This window comes from Pezoporus occidentalis, unplaced genomic scaffold, assembly GCF_034315485.1.
Source record: "Pezoporus occidentalis ecotype Australia unplaced genomic scaffold, CSIRO_AGI_Poc_V1 ctg4, whole genome shotgun sequence".
In the NCBI taxonomy this organism is placed as follows: Eukaryota; Metazoa; Chordata; class Aves; order Psittaciformes; family Psittacidae; genus Pezoporus; species Pezoporus occidentalis.
This window is the reverse complement of record NW_026915724.1, coordinates 7,042,883-7,061,305: the sequence shown is the minus strand read 5'-3', so window position 1 is coordinate 7,061,305 and position 18,423 is coordinate 7,042,883. Positions and strand designations below refer to the sequence as shown.

The 18,423-nt window shown below is 39.1% G+C and overlaps 1 protein-coding gene across 6 annotated transcripts in view; it reads left to right on the top strand.

Annotated features, from left to right (window-relative positions):
• Positions 1–18,423, top strand: part of CHD7 (chromodomain helicase DNA binding protein 7) — a 135,586-nt gene that overhangs the window by 101,976 nt on the left and 15,187 nt on the right. For all 6 annotated transcript variants that reach the window (XM_062633319.1, XM_062633321.1, XM_062633322.1 and 3 more), the window contains 11 exons: positions 2,304–2,480; positions 3,769–3,912; positions 5,923–6,178; positions 10,797–11,007; positions 11,522–11,717; positions 11,917–12,084; positions 12,731–12,910; positions 13,187–13,297; positions 13,383–13,588; positions 14,546–14,745; positions 15,337–15,496. In XM_062633319.1, coding sequence (XP_062489303.1) covers positions 2,304–2,480; positions 3,769–3,912; positions 5,923–6,178; positions 10,797–11,007; positions 11,522–11,717; positions 11,917–12,084; positions 12,731–12,910; positions 13,187–13,297; positions 13,383–13,588; positions 14,546–14,745; positions 15,337–15,496 — 2,009 coding nt within the window. The remainder of the gene's footprint in view (positions 1–2,303; positions 2,481–3,768; positions 3,913–5,922; positions 6,179–10,796; positions 11,008–11,521; positions 11,718–11,916; positions 12,085–12,730; positions 12,911–13,186; positions 13,298–13,382; positions 13,589–14,545; positions 14,746–15,336; positions 15,497–18,423) is intronic.

Genomic DNA, 18,423 nt, shown 5'->3' with positions numbered 1-18,423 from the left:
ACATTAGTTAACACAAATTTACACAAATACCAAGGAAATATATGCAGAGATGTCCACTGGGAAAAAAAAATTACTGTTTGTTTGGAGCCAAATCATAGAATCACAGAATAGTTAGGGTTGGAAAGGATCTTAGCATCATCTAGTTCCAACCCCCCCTGCTATGGGCAGGGGCACCTCACACTAAACCATCTCACCCAAGGCTTCATCCAACCTGGCCTTGAACACTGCCAGGGATGGAGCATTTACAACCTCCCTGGGCAGCCCATACCAGTGCCTCACCACCCTTACAGTAAAGAATTTCTTCCTTATACCCGGTCTAGACTTCCCGTTTATGTTTTAACCCATTACCCCTTGTCCTGTCACTACAGTCTCTAATGAAGTGTCCATCCCCAGCATCCCTATAGGCCCCCTTCAGATACTGGAAGGCTGCTATGAGGTCTCCATGCAGCCTTCTCTTTTCCAGGCTGAGCAGCCCCAACTTTCTCAGCCTATCTTCATATGGGAGGTGCTCCAGTCCCCTGATCATCCTCGTGGCTCTTCTCTGGACTTGTTCCAACAGTTCCATGTCCTTTTTATGTTGAGGACACCAGAACTGCACACAATACTCCAAGTGAGGTCTCATGAGAGCAGAGTAGAGGGGCAGGATCACCTCTTTTGACCTGCTGGTCACGCTACTTATGATGCAGCCCAGGGTACAGGCTTTCTGGGCTGCGAGCGCACAATGCCTACTCATGTTCATTTTCTCATCAACCAACACCCCCAAGTCCTTCTCCTTGGGCTGCTCTGAATCTCTTCTCTGCCCAGCCTGTAGCTGTGCCTGGGTTTGCTCCGACTCAGGTGTACGACCTTGCACTTGTCATGGTTAAACTTCATAAGGTTGGCATCAGCCACTTACAAGTGTGTCAAGGTCCCTCTAGATGGCATTCCTTCCCTCCAGGGTATCAACCCAACCACACAGCTTGGTGTCATTGGCACACTGTCCATGTCAGTGACAAAGGTGTTGAACAGGATGAGCCCCAACACCAATCCCTGAGGGGCACCACTGGTTACTGGTCTCCTGCCAGACATTGAGCCATCGACCACAACTCTTTGCATGTGGCCATCCAGCCAGTTCTTTATCCACCGAGTGCTCCATCCATCAAATTGATGTCTCTCCAATTCAGAGACAAGGATGTCGTGTGGGACAGTGTCCAACGCTTTGCACAAGTCCAGGTAGATGACATCAACTGCTCTACCCCTCTCCATCAGTTCTGTAGCCCCGTCCTAGAAGGCCACCAAATTGGTCAGGCAGGATTTCCCCTTAGTGAAGCCCTGCTAGCTGTCACCAAGCACCTTGTTGTTTTTCATGTGCCTTAGCATGCCTTCCTGGAGAATCTGCTCTGAGATTTTGCCAGGCACAGAGGTGAGACTGACTGGTTTGTAGTTCCCCGGTCATCCATTTTCCCCTTCTTGAAAATGGGGGTTATATTTCCCTTTTTCCAGTCGTCAGGAACTTCACCTGACTGCTATGATTTTTCAAATATGATGGACAGTGGCTTAGCAACTTCATTCGCCAGCTCCTTCAGGAGCTGTGGATGGATTTCATCAGGTCCCATGGACTTGTGAACATTCAGGTTTTTAAGATGGTCTCAAACCAGATCCTCTCCTACAGTGGGCCTAGAGTCTTCATTCTCACTGTCCCTGCATCTGCCTTCCAAGACTTGGTTGTTGCGGTCAGAGCCTTTGCCAGCGAAGACTGAGGCAAAGAAGTCATTGAGAGCCTCATCCTTCTCCAAATCCTGTGTAGCAAGTTCTCCCGAGAGCTTCCAGAGGCGGCCTACGTTGTCCCTAGTCTGTTTTTTATTTGCTACGTACCTATATTCTAATAGTCATAAATATGAAGCCTTAATGTACTTACAGCTTATTTGGATTGTTTGGGAGGACTGTCCCATACCTTTGATTTCAAGAAAATTCTCTTGACGGAGTTGGAAAAGCTTATTTTGAATGTTGCAGCAGTGCATTAATGCATCAAGGCGTTAGTATAATCCACGTGAATTACAACTGAAGTTCTCGTATAACGTCTTTGTAATGTATATGCAGGGATTTTGTGGGCCTTTTTACAGGATTAAAAGCATAGCTAACATGAAGCAAGTAGTAAACATTTGTATTCCCTCACTGAGTCAGCAGTAATGACTACATTTACTTCATTCAGGGCCTTGGCCATTGTACTGTTCTGTATTTTTAAAGAATGAATTTTGAAGATGAAACAGATGTACTTGTTTCCGTGCCAGGGACTTTACTTAAACTTTTGCTGTTCTTTTTAGGGTCGTGTGATAAAGGGATCCTACAAGTTCCATGCCATTATCACAACATTTGAAATGATCCTGACTGACTGCCCGGAGCTGCGCAACATTCCATGGCGTTGCGTAGTCATCGATGAGGCCCACAGGCTGAAGAACAGGAATTGTAAGCTATTGGAAGGACTCAAGATGATGGATCTGGTCAGTGTGTACATTTATGTTTGCATCTTACATATTTTTATTCCTCCTTATTTATGGTTTCCTCAAAAAGTAAAATAAGAGGTTTTCTTCTCAAGTAAAATCATCAAGTGCTGTTAAGAGTGAGGGAGAGCTTCTGAGAAAGTTTTTAAAATACCTGCAAGCATATCATACCTTCCATTTTTGAGTGCTGATGTTTCATAAGCCTCTTCGTTGTTTTAGACCTAGAATTATGTGGATTCTGTTAAGATTAATTTGTTCTTCTCTTTCTCTCTTTTCATGTGACTTACTCCATAGTCACTTCACATAGACAGTTATTTAAACATATAGCATGGTCAGGTGGCCAGATATGTGTGCAAGAGTTAAACTGCTCTGCATTAATGTCAGCTCCAGAGTTACCTTGTTGTGTGGCCATAAGGATGTTCTTTCAGACTGACTAAGGAAGGGAAGAGTGAGTTGGTTTCTGATGCTTACCTAAGTATGCATTACATCATGTGCACAAAATACTTTTATTAAGCACACAGAGAAAAATAAGATGATTCTTTCTCCCTGTTTGTTAAATAATACTTTTCATGGAGTCTTGAGATCTAATGGATAAAAGTTTATAAAAATGCTGTATGCACTTTATTTTGCTTGTTGTGGTTGCTTAGGGGAAAGCTGATCCTTTAGGCGTGGCTGCATGTGGAGATACAGGACTTCTCATGTCAGTTCTTGTTCTACTAGTAAACTCATGTATGACCTTCGGCTAATTGCTTAACCTCTCTGGGCTCCTTCTCTAAAGCAATTTGCAACTTCTACTCTTGTCTTTGCCATTCATGCTCTGTTGTGTGTAGATGGAAAGTAGGACTCTGCTTCAGGTTCCCTATGTTAGAAACCTGCACACCAGCCCTGAAAAAATTAATGCACTGAGATCTCTTGGAGGTGTTGTAAATTGATGGATTTTCACTGGAAAGTGATGGAAGTGCACTGGAAGTGGTGGGATACGTTCAGTTCTTATTTTGCTATTTAAAGTTCATTATATTTGTGAAAGGTCTAGGATGTTGTGGATCAGTAAAATCTCTTGTGTAGGAAGGACTTTCGAAAGTGCGTAAGTAATTAAGTATTTTTCTGGGCTGAAGGAAGGCTGGAATACTAGTTAGAAATGTCTTTAAAAGTGCTATAAGTAGTTGGGGGTGGGGAGAAGAAGCAAAGATAAGAGATACATACAGGGAAAGAAAAGAGAATGTTGTGTGTTAGTCCATTGAAAATTAATCTAGATGGATTCCTAGGCAACTATTCCTTAACCTTTCAGGAACATAAAGTGCTGCTTACTGGAACCCCTTTGCAAAATACAGTAGAAGAGCTGTTTAGCTTGCTTCACTTCTTGGAACCAGGTCGCTTTCCATCAGAAACCACATTCATGCAAGAATTTGGTGATCTGAAAACAGAAGAACAGGTAAACCTCTCTTGCACAATTTTGTGTTTAGATGTTGTGAAATTATCCATTGTATTATGTCTGAACTTTATTTTTTGCTTTTACAAATTATACCTATTTACTTTTTGGAAGACCATAATAGTTTTATCCCTGGTTTTTGTTTTCATTTTGTTAACTTTTCTGCTTTTGACCAAAAGTAATTTGCTGTATCACTGTGGCAGGGCAGGGTTTGTTGTTTATGGGATCCTTTGTCCATGGATAATGCAGAAACACGAAAGGCTTCCCCTTGTTGAAATACGGTATTTAAAAATGGGGGTGAGGTGCCTTGTAACGGTTGCTGGAAGAAAATGCTTCTAGAATTCCTTTAAGAGAATTAACTTGCCAGCTGACCTTCTTCCTTAAGTGTCACTGTCAGAGTGAGGGGAGTGTCCTCTCTAACTTCTGTGGTGTTAACGTCTGAGAGTTTTATCAATGACTTCTATGGAAACAGGAACACATTTGAAACCTAGTTTAGCAAGAGGTAACCAAATGGAGGGAGATTTTTTTTGACTCATTCAGAAACAGATTTCTCAAGCTGTCCAATAGAAGGAATGCATAAGTCAATGCAGAATGAAAGACCCTTAGTGCAGCCTGTTTTGGACCTAGAATGTAAAAGCTTCTGATGATCATATATGAAATTTAAATATCATCTTGTATGTGTGAAAGTGTTTTAAAAAGTCAATAGGTAACTTTAACATTAGGACTTACCTTGTCATGGCATCTTAATTTAGGCACCTTAATTTGTGGTACTCAAACTTCATGGTTACATGCGTTTTTGTGTACAACTTTGTGTTGGTTTTGTCTGAAAAATAATTTCTGGTATTTCTAAGTTTTGACTGCTTGAATTTGTTAACTTCCTTTGAGAGCAACTCTTTCATAGGGAATAGTCTAAATTACAAAACAGTAATTACAAAATAGATCCCCTAGCCCCTTACCTCCTTGAAAAATCAGTGTGTCCTGAGGGAATCATAGGATGTTTGCCCAGATTGTGCAGTCAGATGCATGCCAGTCAGAATGGACTCTGACCTGATTGGAAGTGAGCCAGCTCTGATCCAGGAGCCATGTAGTCCTGTTAATGTAGTGTTTGAGCTGGAGTTTATCTATGTTAAATCTCAATGTAGCTTGTGTCTGGCCAGTTGAAAATGTCAGCAGAGCAGAACTGGACGCTTTTGAGGCCATACATAGAACTATTACTGAAGTAATGCCATCAGCCATGAGCAGAATTTGAGCCTGGGTTGCTTGGGCCAGCAAGTTTGGAAGAGCTGCCTCCTCTGCTGACATACTGTTAGTTGTTTTGGAATTTGATTTATCTTTCAAGTGATGGGCGAGATTATGTTTTAATGACTTAGGTTTTCTCCTCCATTCTTTGCAATCCCATTCCACGTATTTGAGGAAATGAACATTTCTTCATCCCTCCCCCATTTAGGATGTGTCTTAAAGAATACACTGCAAAACCTGGAGACACTAAAAATGATCAGTGTGTTACAAAACTCACAGAAAGAAAATGTTTTTGAGACCAGGCGTCAGTAGTTTCTACTTCAGTGGATGTCAAAATGAGGAAATAAGAAAATCATCAGAAGCAGATACATAAGGGAAAAATAGTATTAAACGTTGTGTCTAACGGTTAGAAGTTTAATTGTAAACTTTGATCTTGCAGACAGATTTGCTTATATAGCAGTACTTCGGGTTAGGTCTACATGACTGGTGTGCAATACTATCCTTGTCTAGAAGGATAGTTATAGGTGAGGTCTGTTTAATAACAGTCACTAAACAAAGGGGTTGCACACTGAAAGTTGACTTCAGAAGTGTATACGTCACTGAGTTAACAACGAGCACTCAGTATGTAGGTTGTCGAGGAAGCATTTTTTTACATATGCCCTCTGCTTGGGATCTGAGGTAGGAAACAAGGATTTTGAATTGAGGAAATTGAAAAATAAGTATTTGAAGCTTTGCAGTTTTAATTCAGTTACTTATTACGTGTATATTTCCTAGGTGCAAAAACTCCAAGCTATTTTGAAGCCGATGATGCTGAGACGTCTCAAGGAGGACGTAGAAAAGAACCTGGCCCCCAAAGAGGAAACAATCATTGAAGTTGAGCTGACAAACATTCAGAAGAAATACTACCGTGCTATTCTTGAAAAGAATTTCACATTTCTTTCCAAGGGTGGAGGTCAGGCAAATGTACCTAATCTTTTAAACACTATGATGGAACTAAGGAAATGCTGCAATCATCCATACCTTATTAATGGTAGGCCTCCTATTTTTCTCATTTGAAAAATGGTTGTAAGGAAGTTCAATAAGTTGGAAACTCTATTCTAGTGTGCCTTTTTATTTATTCATTTATCATAAGTAGAAAAGTGAGATAATGTTTAGGTTCTCTTAGGTATGGCTATATCTGCCAGCCACGACAGCATTGCCTTTGAGGACAGCTGTGGTGCTTTTTCCCAAGGTTTCTTAGCCCCGGCAGAGTTTGTGTTGCTGTTAACAAGTTTTCCTTTCTGTTAGCTCTGACAAACAAGACTTCAGTTACCATGCAGGTTGTTGGATGCTGGCATAAATCTGGCAGTTTTTTCTTCAGACTTAGAGTTAGCTGCTCTTATTTTCTTGCCATAGAACATTATGAGATAGTACCTTAAAGCTTCTGAACAAAAGGTGTGGGGTAAGAAATGATGACCAGGCTAGATTTCTATGGCCACATGCTGTCAGGTCATTTCCTAATATTAAGTAGTCAGGGAAAGATTTGTATGAATGTCATCTTAGACATTAATGACAAATACTGTTTTCCAGAGTGATGCTGTTGATTCTAGATCAGGATTATCTGAGGCAAGTAGCATAGAATCATAGAATTGGAAGGAACCCACAAGGATTGTAGAGTCCAAATCCCTGCTCCTCACAGGAGTACCTAAAACTAAATCATATGACGTAAGAGTCTCATCAAGATGCTTCTTGAACTTTTGATAGTCTTGGTGCCACGACCAGTTACCTGGGGACCTTGTTTCAGGGACTGACCATGTGATGAACCAGCTAGCTATAGCTGTCTGAAGCATGCTAAACTTGTGTGTGGTGGTCAAATCAAATCTGCCCTTTGAGGATGTAACAGAAGCCTCCATACACGGTTGCATTCTACTAGTTTCTTGTTTCCCAACTCCTTTTCCTTATTGTGTATAATTTATGCTATGGTTGGTTTAATGCTGGTTATAAGCTGCATGATGGAAAGACTGTTTTGTTGAACAGCCATATGCGATTTCATTTTTTTTATTGTATGACTTCCATATTGCACTGCTTATGGTTTTTTCTGTGACATTTTTTGTTTATATGGGGGAAAGAATACTTAAACTGATTCACAAAATGACATCTAATTATACTTCATGCGCAAGTAATTATTCCAAAGATGTAATGTAGGGTTACTCCAAAGTACTTCCCCTCAGCGATGCTGGTGGGCTACTCAGTTTCTAAACTTGGATGAGCTACAGTTAAATAGCTTGTGGTTCTGGTGTGGGGGTATTTTGTTTGTTGGTTCTTTCTGTCAAGTTTACTCAGCTACTTCAAGTTTATATAAATGAGTTTACCAGAAAATAGTTCAGGAAGTTCTGGTTATGAGCTTCTGAACTTGACACTTTTATGTTTTTCGGTTTTCAACTAGTTTTAACCTTGCTGTTATTTTTCCTTATTTCATATTTGCTAAAAGAAACAAACTGAATATTTTGCTGCTACTTTGTTTTGTCAAATAGAGTTCATGAGTAATGCTTGCAGTGTTGCCTACAGCAGAGAGTTGTGGGCTTTTTTCCTCAGAAGTCTTGTATCGTTCAGTGTCACCTGCTGAAGTCCAGGTGGCTATATACAGAATTTCAGATAGTTTTTGATGACTGTATCTGAACCCTAATAAAGGGAGATGGGTTTGTCTCTTGAATGCTTTTGCCTTTATAACATTATTGTGACTTTTGAACATTTGGACTTGCTTGGTGTCATGCAGCAACATGACACCAAGGGTCAAGCCTTCAGATCTGAGAGAAAAGCAAATCCTGATTGTTATTAGTGTGGAAATGGAATTACTCAAACACATCCTTTGTAGTTCTAGGACAGAAAACACTCTTACATACTGTAGTTGTCAGAATCTGAAGTTTTCTCTTGTTGATTGATTAACAGTTTTGTACTTAGCAGTGGCACAAGTTTGTTGTAGTTCTGTTAAGGAGTCCGGTGCTGGTAGTACAAGATGTTGCATAGCACTCTCCTTGTGAAGCATTTGTTGTGGTAGCAAGTTCTTGAGTCCTCCTTCAAGTTCCTCTGAATCCTTGTTTTCTTCCAAGTTTACTGTTTTTGTGAGCATGCAGTACTGCATTGTGTGCTGGAATATCCAAGTAGAATGGTGTATGTTTGGTTTTGCATAACAGTTGCAAGCAAGTGTTCTGGATCGTCGTCATTTAAGAGCCATAGTAGATTATATGGTGGAAGTAGTATGGTAGGAGTTGAATGTGGAGTGGTTTTATTCATTTATTTCTTGATTTGTAGTTGTGTTCTGTGGAGAGGAAAATGGTGGTAAGCTGAGACTGTCTTTGAGTAGACTTCTGGGAGTTACTACATTTTGTGTATTCTCCAACCAACTTGGGCAAAGCATTGTCTGTCAGTTTTCTTAGAGCGGGACTCCTTGTTTTATCTACAGCAACTCTTCTCAGCTTTTTATACATCACTCCTCTTTTGTCATCTCCAAGAGCCAGTCATGGGAAGTGCCTCTGTACTTATACATCATACAGTGTTGAGCACTGGGAAGGTTTCCTGCTCTATTCTGTATGCCGTCTTGAGGCCTCTTAGCCTCTCCTAATTGGGATTGGAAGTGGGGGCTTCCCTGATGGACCAAAACCACATTCAAATACCTTCCTTTCATCCCCTATTGAAAATAACCTAGGATAGGAACTCATGTTACAGACCCACACGTAGTACATCAAGTGATTTTTGGGTAATGGGCTTCTCAATATACATCACTTAATTGCAATTGAAATGGAACTGGAAAAGACAGAGTGGTCTTTTATAGGGTTTAGCCAAGATAGGGTTTTTGAAAGAGCAGATTTTTGGAGGTCATGGTCTGTTATGGAAGTGGGTCTTGCCAAGACCAAACTCTTGATGCTGAAAGTACACTATTCATTAGACCTGTTTGGGTTTATTGTGGTGTATTTGGCTTAGGTGGTTTGCTTTTGCAGGTGCTGTGTTTGCATATTGGTTTACTTAGTAGTAGCAAAACTTAAATTTGGATATCACAATTGAGGAAGAAATAAATGATGTAACCAAGAAAAATCACTGAAGTTACTGTATATGAACTACTTGACAGCCTGCTATATCCTGAAATAATATAAGCATGCTACAGAATCTGAGATGTGCTACCGAAAATTCTGCCCATTTTGCAAGGTGGGAAGTGATACGTTTGAAGGGCACTTGAAAGAGTGTCTGGCTGTACTATTGTCACGTGGGTTTATTTTTCTTACATGCAAACCATTTAATGCGTGGAGTACGGAATCCAGCTAAGGAAAATTAAGGGATGTAAAACTGTGTTCAAGGGTAGTCACATCTATAGTCTGTCGAGTTCTGTAAAATCTAGTAATGCAAGTGTATTGAGTATAGGAAGCAGTCAGCCAGCCTGCTTAGGGTGGTATCTAGTTAAGGCACCACATTACAGTAGGCACTGAAGCAGCAACCGCAGAGGGAGGGTGCATTTGTGTGTTTGTTTACAGGCATCTACTTGGAACTGGGATGCAAGAGAGATGCTCAGCAGAAGTCTGGCAGTAGCTGTTGTTCCCTCCTCCCCCAACCCTCCCACCTTTCCTTGTGTTATTCAAAAGCAGTATTGATGCTGAATATACAAACCAGAAATACCTGATAAACTGTATTTTGTCAAAAAACAAACAACACACATGCACAATCCCAACAACAAGAAAAAACAGAGACTGAAAAAGATAGCCCAAAAAAAAGGGTTTACTTGAATATGAAATAAACTTAGAATGAAGATTCTTAACCTTTTATGTAGCCAAGAACAGAAATCTGATAATTTTTGGAATAGTCCACAGATTGTAGAAGTGACCAAAAGTAAAAAATGAATAAAAGCACAGAAGTGGTTGGAAAGAAACTGAATTTCAGTCGTCAGGTAGTGAGCAGTACCAGGAAATATTTGCTGCTCTACATAGTATTCATAGGTAAAGAGAATGGCAAGAAAGAACTTACATACTCTTTCCAGAATTAGTTAAATATCGGATAGCTTCTTCAAACTGAGCAACAAAAAAATACACTGTGAGAAGAGAAAGCTAAATAGAAAGTAAAAATAATAATGTTACAGCTGCTTATCCTCCTCTTACCCCCTAAAGTTAGGTTTTTTCATTGTTTGGATTTTTGATTCTATAATTAATAGTGGAAGGAGCAGGTCCAGGTAATGCACTTGTTGAAGCCTGGTTGTGATTCTGGAGCTCAGGCATCAAATGTGATTTCTATTCCTTATATTTTCTTGTGGAAACAAGATATTTTTCCTTCATGTTGCATTTTTAAAAAGAACAGAAAATCCATTTGACCTGTTGGAATATGGTTTACTTTTTAGTCTTCTTTCTTATTATCTTTTCATTAAATTATGTGTGTCAAATAGTTGCATGAATATATTCAGGAAAGGGCTTACTCCTATTTAAAAGAATGAATGCTCAAAGTTACTTTGTATTTATGCTGTATTTGTGTGCATGTTTACTTTAAATTTAAGCTTAATATCTTTTCTAAATGTTTATTCACATAATGCTTATAGCATTCCTGCAGTTTCTATAGGGCATTGAAGGCAGGCGCGCTGTTGATAATAAAGCCCTTTGCAGTGTTCCTGTATTGCTGTCCAATCTTTGCAGGTGCTGAAGAGAAAATTTTGGAAGAGTTTAAAGAAACACACAATGCCGACTCTCCAGATTTTCAGCTCCAGGCAATGATCCAGGCTGCTGGCAAGCTAGTACTGATTGACAAGCTGCTGCCAAAACTGAAGGCTGGTGGCCACAGGGTGCTTATCTTTTCCCAGATGGTGCGCTGCTTGGACATACTGGAAGACTACCTCATTCAAAGACGGTGAGAGCAACAGAATAATACAATTCTAAATAAACTGTGCTTTCCTCAGTGGCCACTGTATTTAACCTGTGAATAGTCGGTATTGAAAAGGAATGAAATTCAAACATGTTACAGTACTTTCTGCAGTGATCTGGTACAGGGAAAAGCATACCTGTAAATTGCAAGTACTGAGATTTTTTGTTTGAGTGAATACAAAATGACCTCACATGGAAAGCTTTAAACCTTTTGGTTTACTACTCAGTGAAATGTTTTGGTGGCTGTAGAGATTTTTAGCTTAAGCCTGAATGTTTATTTAATTCCTTGGAATGAAAGTCCGTTCTTTACCAAAAGAAGCAAAGCAGGAGACATAGTAGTGTGTCTTCCACTGATGAAGATAGTGGATGCAGGAGCAGTCACTCAGTTTGTTGTAGTCTTTTAACCCTATAGTAGCATAGTTCCTTTTTGGTTTAATTGCATATTCTAACAAACAATGCCATTGCAATGAAGTTCTCCATATAATGCATCTATATTTCAGGTACCCCTATGAACGAATTGATGGCCGAGTAAGAGGCAACTTGCGTCAGGCAGCTATCGACAGGTTTTCAAGACCTGATTCTGATAGGTTTGTTTTCCTGCTGTGTACAAGGGCAGGAGGTCTAGGCATTAATCTTACTGCTGCTGATACCTGCATCATTTTTGATTCAGACTGGAACCCCCAGAATGACCTCCAGGTAATACTACAAGATATCATTTTCTTAAAAATATTTATTTGCCTTTTTGCTGTGAAATTTTCTACACCTACAAGAGAAATTATCTGCTGTCCCTTTCTTGAAAGCATAAAGATTATTACTTATATTGAAAGCAATGACTTTTAAAGTAAGTTCTCTGCATTGATTTGTCACCTGTAACTATCTGTCTTTGTTTCACCAGGCTCAAGCACGATGTCACAGAATAGGGCAAAGTAAATCAGTGAAAATTTACAGGTTGATAACAAGGAACTCTTACGAAAGGGAAATGTTTGACAAAGCTAGCCTGAAGCTTGGCCTTGATAAGGCTGTGCTACAGTCTATGAGTGGAAGAGAAAACGCTACAAATGGGGTGAGAATTAATATACTAACATGCATGATAAACAAATCCTATGAAAGCACAACACTTACCTTGGCTTGTTTGTATATAGCTGGAGAACAGTTTTCAGATGGGAGTATAGCATGTATTTTAAAGTAGGGTTAATTAAGGGCAGGGCTACCTGAACCAGCTCAGCCTATCTAATGGCTCATTTATTGCCTAAAGCGTGCAGGTGGAGTCATGTTCCCTCAATCCACATCCGTTCTCATCATTCCATCCTTTACATTATGTTCATCCCAGCACTTTTTGGAGTTCTTCTAGTCACGTCTTTATGGTGTAGACTTTTTGCTTTGTATTTCTTTCGCTTTAGCTCTTTGTCAGTTTAGTAAGTTAAATCTGTGTCCAGGAGGAATTTAGCAATCATAAGAGCTGAAGTAAAGGGAGTCAGTGACAATGAATTATTAAATAGTTTAAACCACTCATATAACTTCACCCTAAGAATTTTGTTGTTTGTATTCTTCTTTTAAAGGTGACCTCAGCATGAATGTTTAAGTGACCGATACCACATTATCATAGAGTTTCAGTTCTTAAAATGCTAAATAGGAATACCATCAGTCTGATTATGCTGTCACATGTACAAAAAAACTCAAACCCACCCCCCATCTCTTACATGTTACAGGTGCAACAGCTTTCTAAGAAAGAAATAGAAGATCTTCTTCGAAAGGGGGCATATGGTGCTCTGATGGATGAGGAAGATGAAGGGTCTAAGTTCTGTGAAGAGGATATTGATCAGATTCTTTTAAGGCGAACACATACGATTACTATTGAATCTGAAGGAAAAGGCTCAACATTTGCAAAGGTGTGCATTGACATTCAGAGGAAAATTAATAAAATGTGACCAGGGTAGATGGAAATAGTATTAAATTGCCTTCTGTGTCAATGTACTCATCTTAGATATTTCCCTCACAAGTGTTGTGTTATCTGTATTTCCAGTTGTGATAATTTCAAGGCTTACCTTTTTTCTTTCTTGAAATTACAACTTTATAACTCCTAAGTATTCTATTTACTGGTGTAAATAGATAGTCTTTGTAGCATACTGTTAAGAAACCAACGCATCTGTTTTCACATTTGCCAGGCTAGTTTTGTTGCATCTGGGAACAGGACAGACATTTCCTTGGATGATCCTAATTTTTGGCAGAAGTGGGCAAAGAAAGCTGAGCTGGATATTGATGCTTTAAATGGAAGGGTAAGAGCTTTGCAATAGTTCCTAGTACAATTAAATTGAAGATTTTCCCTTCTCCTAAAGTTTTATATCTTCACTTTGATTATAGAATAACCTTGTTATCGATACACCAAGAGTAAGAAAGCAAACCAGACTCTACAGTGCAGTCAAAGAGGATGAACTTATGGAGTTTTCAGACCTGGAAAGTGATTCTGAAGAAAAACCTAGCACAAAGCCCCGTAGGCCTCAGGACAAATCACAGGGTTATGCAAGAAGTGAATGTTTCAGGGTGGAGAAGAACTTGTTGGTTTATGGGTAAGGATATACAAGTTAAATATACTGATTGTGGCTACAGAACTGAAAATATGGAAATGATATATAGTAAATAACTCATCTGTCTCTTGGACACATTCACAAAATCTCTTACTGTGTAAGCTTTACCTCAGTACACTGTATACATGCCAGTGAGATTTTAAGTTGATGTATGTATATATAAGTTGTGTATATATGTGTTACTTAGCTGAAAGTGTCTCACAGATGGCTATGAGCTCATCAGTAATAGACGTAGATTTGTAATGCCAGAATATTTGTTAATGGTTTCTCATAGCGTAAAGAATTCCTGAGTTAGCAAGGATTAATCTCTCTTTCCTAAGTGTTTTGGAGAACAAAAAGTGTGTGTGTAAAGAACAATGTGGTTGTGAAATCAACAGTCAATCTGGAGGTTTTCAACATAGATTCTGGTATTTTGGGGCCACTTAAATTCAGCTATTTGATACTTTATATTTTTCCCCATTGAAGTTAATAATTTGAGTTTTACGTCTTTGAAAGCAAGTAGCTATATTTGATTGCTAACATGGTGAGCTTCAGAATGAGTGTCTTTATTTTAGGAAGTTGTTTACAACAATTGTTAACAGTGGATTTCAGGATTAAAATAAGAATGATTCCCCAAATACCATGTTTGTAGGTATTGGTTGAATTTCGTATTTGTAGCTTACTGGGACCATTAGAGTTAAACATATGTACTTTATTATTTTGAGTGTAATCCAATTGCAGCTTTACGAGCAGTGAATTTATTGCCTGTTCTGTAAAATAAACATTCTTAACCCTTTGGTGGTAGAGGTTGGCTTCCCTGATGTAACCTGCAAATGCAAAATACATCGGTGCTAATGCAGGAGGTCCCAACTTACTTGGTACCAGGAGTTAAATTGAAAGTCAGCAATTAAAACACCAGTCAGTGCCCTGGCTGTTATATTGAACATGTTTTTCTTATAGCTGGGGTCGGTGGACTGACATCCTCTCACATGGGCGCTATAAACGTCAGCTAACAGAGCAAGATGTGGAAACCATCTGCCGGACTATCCTGGTGTATTGTCTTAATCATTATAAAGGGGATGAAAATATCAAAAGTTTCATCTGGGATCTGATCACTCCAACTGCAGATGGGCAAACTAGAGCTTTGGTTAATCATTCCGGTATGTCAACTCAATCAAATAATGTTTCCAGTAAATAGGAAGGAATTGCTTCAGTTGTGCTATGTATTTAGTTTAAACTATAGCCATTCTGACATGTCATAGGATCTTGTCAGGTTTTATGAGTAAGGTGGGCTTTGACTTGGTCTGTACTTAAAGGGCAAGTCTCCCTTGAACACTTTGCAGTGTTCATTTCCATAAATCAGTTTTGACCAGGTATTCCAGAGTGATATTTAAGTGGCATCTACTGCTGGAGTTAATCTCTTTCAAATTGCCATAAATCAGAAAGCTTGTTTCCTTATGGCCATTCAGATTCATGAGAGTTTTTACAAAAAATATTTATATACCACTGTTTTCTAGCTGGCACTTTGAGTTTTGAAATATTCACACCTAAATTTGCATGAAAATTTTGGTTTATTTTTGTTATTTGCAATTTTCTGTACTGAATTATGTTGCTGTTCAAGTTTTGGGAGTGGTGTTGCCCAGAAAGGAATAAATATAGCAGTGATAGCTTTAGATGGATATTTGTAATGTAGTTTGGGGTGAGAGCTTTTTCTGTTAAGATTGTATAAGAAGTATTGGGGTTTTATGTAGGTCTGTCTGCACCAGTGCCCAGAGGGAGGAAGGGCAAGAAAGTAAAAGCCCAAAGTTCACAGCCAATGCTGCAAGACGCTGATTGGCTCACAACCTGTAATCCAGATGTGTTATTTCAAGAGGACAGCTATAGGAAACATCTCAAACATCACTGCAATAAGTAAGTATTAATAAATATTTCATTTAGAGGGGTTTGTTTTACTACATGCTTTTGAAATGCCCACAATTCTTTTGGATATTTTTAATAGGACACAGGGGCATTTAATACGATGAAAAAGCCATTATTACTTTTTAATTTGGGGATAATCATCTTAACAGATATCTGGATACTTCTGTAAGCTCTTTATGACTGATCAGCACAGTTCTGAAGAAAATGGTTTTCTACTTAGTAAATAATGATGGAATCAGATGAGGTTATTCTTTTTACCATATAAAGGAAAGACTACACTAAGTCTATTTCTCTTGACAATTGGCTGTCTTTAAACAAAAGCTTTTTTTATTTCTTACCCTTCTTGTGGGGTCCTTTCAAGCTGATGTCCTTTAAAGTTCTGTTCCTTAGATGTTAAAGTCAAATATCCAGTTCTTAGTTTCCAGAGTTATTATGTAATATTCTTTTCTCCTTTTCTGCTTTGTTTGGGATAAAATACATCACTGAGTTCTCTTACCTGAACCAGTGCCCTGATATGATTTTTGAAATTCTAAACATATTGTTAAACTTGAAAGCCGTTGGGGATAAAGATCATTGGATGTTACATTGTTTTACTGTTGCAGAATGTCTCTTAAGAGCCTCTGTTACATTCCTTTGGCTTTTGTTTTGTAGTATCTTAGTTATTTTTGTGTCAGCTTCCTTTGACAGCATCCTGGTTCTCCATCTCAGTTTTGCTTACTGTGTTTTTCATTATAGACATTGACCCTAACCCTTGGCCCAAAAGTAGCTTGCTTGGGGGTTGGGGAGAGGGTATTTGCTTTGGGAGTTTTGGGGGTTTTGTTTTATTTCAGATTTATACTCCTCATTACATATATACCATGCAGATGTAATGCAGTGTTACTGAAAGGTCATAAATTACTTTTGTGGTTTTAATATATATTGTGCCTTACTACTGTTTATTGGAAAGAAATTATTGATTTTAAAAGTACCTGTAGCCTGTCAATAGGGGGTGTGATGTGAAGGAGGAAAGGCATTTAAGGGGTTTATTAGCTCGTTTCCAGATGCTAAGCAAGCTTAATTCTCAGCTGATGAAAACAGGTACTTACAGAATTATATTAGCAAGTGCACTTCCAAATAAACTGCTTTCTGATTTTTTCTGTACTGTTACTCTGATCTGTTATTACATTTTACTTGCTCTTAAAGTAATTAAATTCTTCCCTGTAACATTATTTTAATCTCCCAGCTAACATGTCTTCATTACTTGTTCTATCAGTTTGCAGATCAGATTTAAATTCATTTTTAAAATACTAGTTCTGTAATAATGCAGTAGAATAATTACCAGGATCAGGAATCCTAAATGTGCAAGAATGTTTTCAGTTGCAGTCTTTTTCCTTCACTTCCCAGATCCACCAGGACTAAGTGAATTGTAGAAGCACCATGTTTAGCCCAGGTAAAAGCAAACAGAGGTGAAAGCCAATTAATAATCTCAATTTCCTTCAAAAGGTACCAGTCGCAGTTGGCTTTAAAAGAATTGGCGTCCTATCCTTATGCAACATGTATGCTGTTTTAGTGCATAGGACTCCTGAAAGAGCCTCTGGTTTTTGGTTGATTTTTTTTTTTTTTTTTTTTCCCCAGCTTCTCTTCTTTGGCTTGATGTAACAGCTGTTATTGCTTAATACTAAGATGATAGAGACCCTTAACAGCTTATTTACATAGCCACACAGGGAGCAGGGACGCCTTACTGGTCCCAGTTATCACGCATACAAAAAGAAGCATGTCTGACATGTTTTGAATTGCAGACATGACCTTCATTCAAATCCCTGCTCTTCTGAGGTTTGCTTGGATAACACGTGTAAAACCGGGTATTGCTCTGGTTGCATCTGATCTCTAATGAGGAGCTCTCAAAACTGGTGGTGGTCTAAATTTTTCATGCAAGCGAGTGATCAGATTACTGCTTCTCTGGTCATCCTTGCTGTTCCAGGAGCAGCAGCAATTCAACAGTTGCCGTGATGAATTTGGGTACAGCGAGAGGGCAGGCTGAGTAATCTCCGTTTTAGCTGGTACTGATTCTACTTCATGAACTAGGCAGCAGGGGGTGCCCTGATTTGGGCAAACATAGGAGAGCAGGATTATTTTCAGGTAGATACTTTTTCTACAGAGATGACCTCTTTTCTAGTCACCTTGAAAAGCTAGTCCGCCATGCTCTCTCCTGCCAGCTTCAAGTGTGACCACAACACCTGACAGCGCTTCCAAAAATGACTGTAGTATTGCAGAAATGGGGAAGAAATAAACATGGGCAATGAAGATTTTTCACTTCCTCATAGTAGTTAGGTTGTGCACAGGTAAAATTAAATAGCAGTTTGAACTATAAAGAGTAAAAATAGTTAATATCTCCCAAGGGAAATGGGGGATTATTTTTTCCCCCCATTCTTGGAAGCAAAAAGTTGTATAATCTGCAAACCTGACATTCCATATTGAGGGTTTATTGTAAGGTAGTAAAACCAGATTTTATATCTCGTTTATTCCTACAACTTCTGATGTGCTTCCAAAAATGGTATTAAGGCAGCAGCTGAGGAAATTTTATGAGATAATGAAGCAGAACAGTTACTGAAAGCCATCTGCTCAGTTGTTTACAAACTTGCTTCAATACTTCAGAGGCAGTGGTAGAGTACGTGTCTAAACTTCACAAGCTGCACTAGGTAGAACTAAATGAAATGCAGTGGGGCCGGGCTGAGCTGGGTCCCTCTCTGTGCAGTGTAAGCAGTTGCCAGGCAGGCCTGTTGGAAGCCAGCAGAAAGCACCACACAGAGGTGATTATGTGCCACCATCTGTCACGCTTCAAGCCTACCATACAGCATGGCTAATCAGCCTTGGCAGGATGATGGATGAACAGCAGCAGCTGCCAAAAGCCACTGTTGGCAAACAGTCCTGAAGTTAAG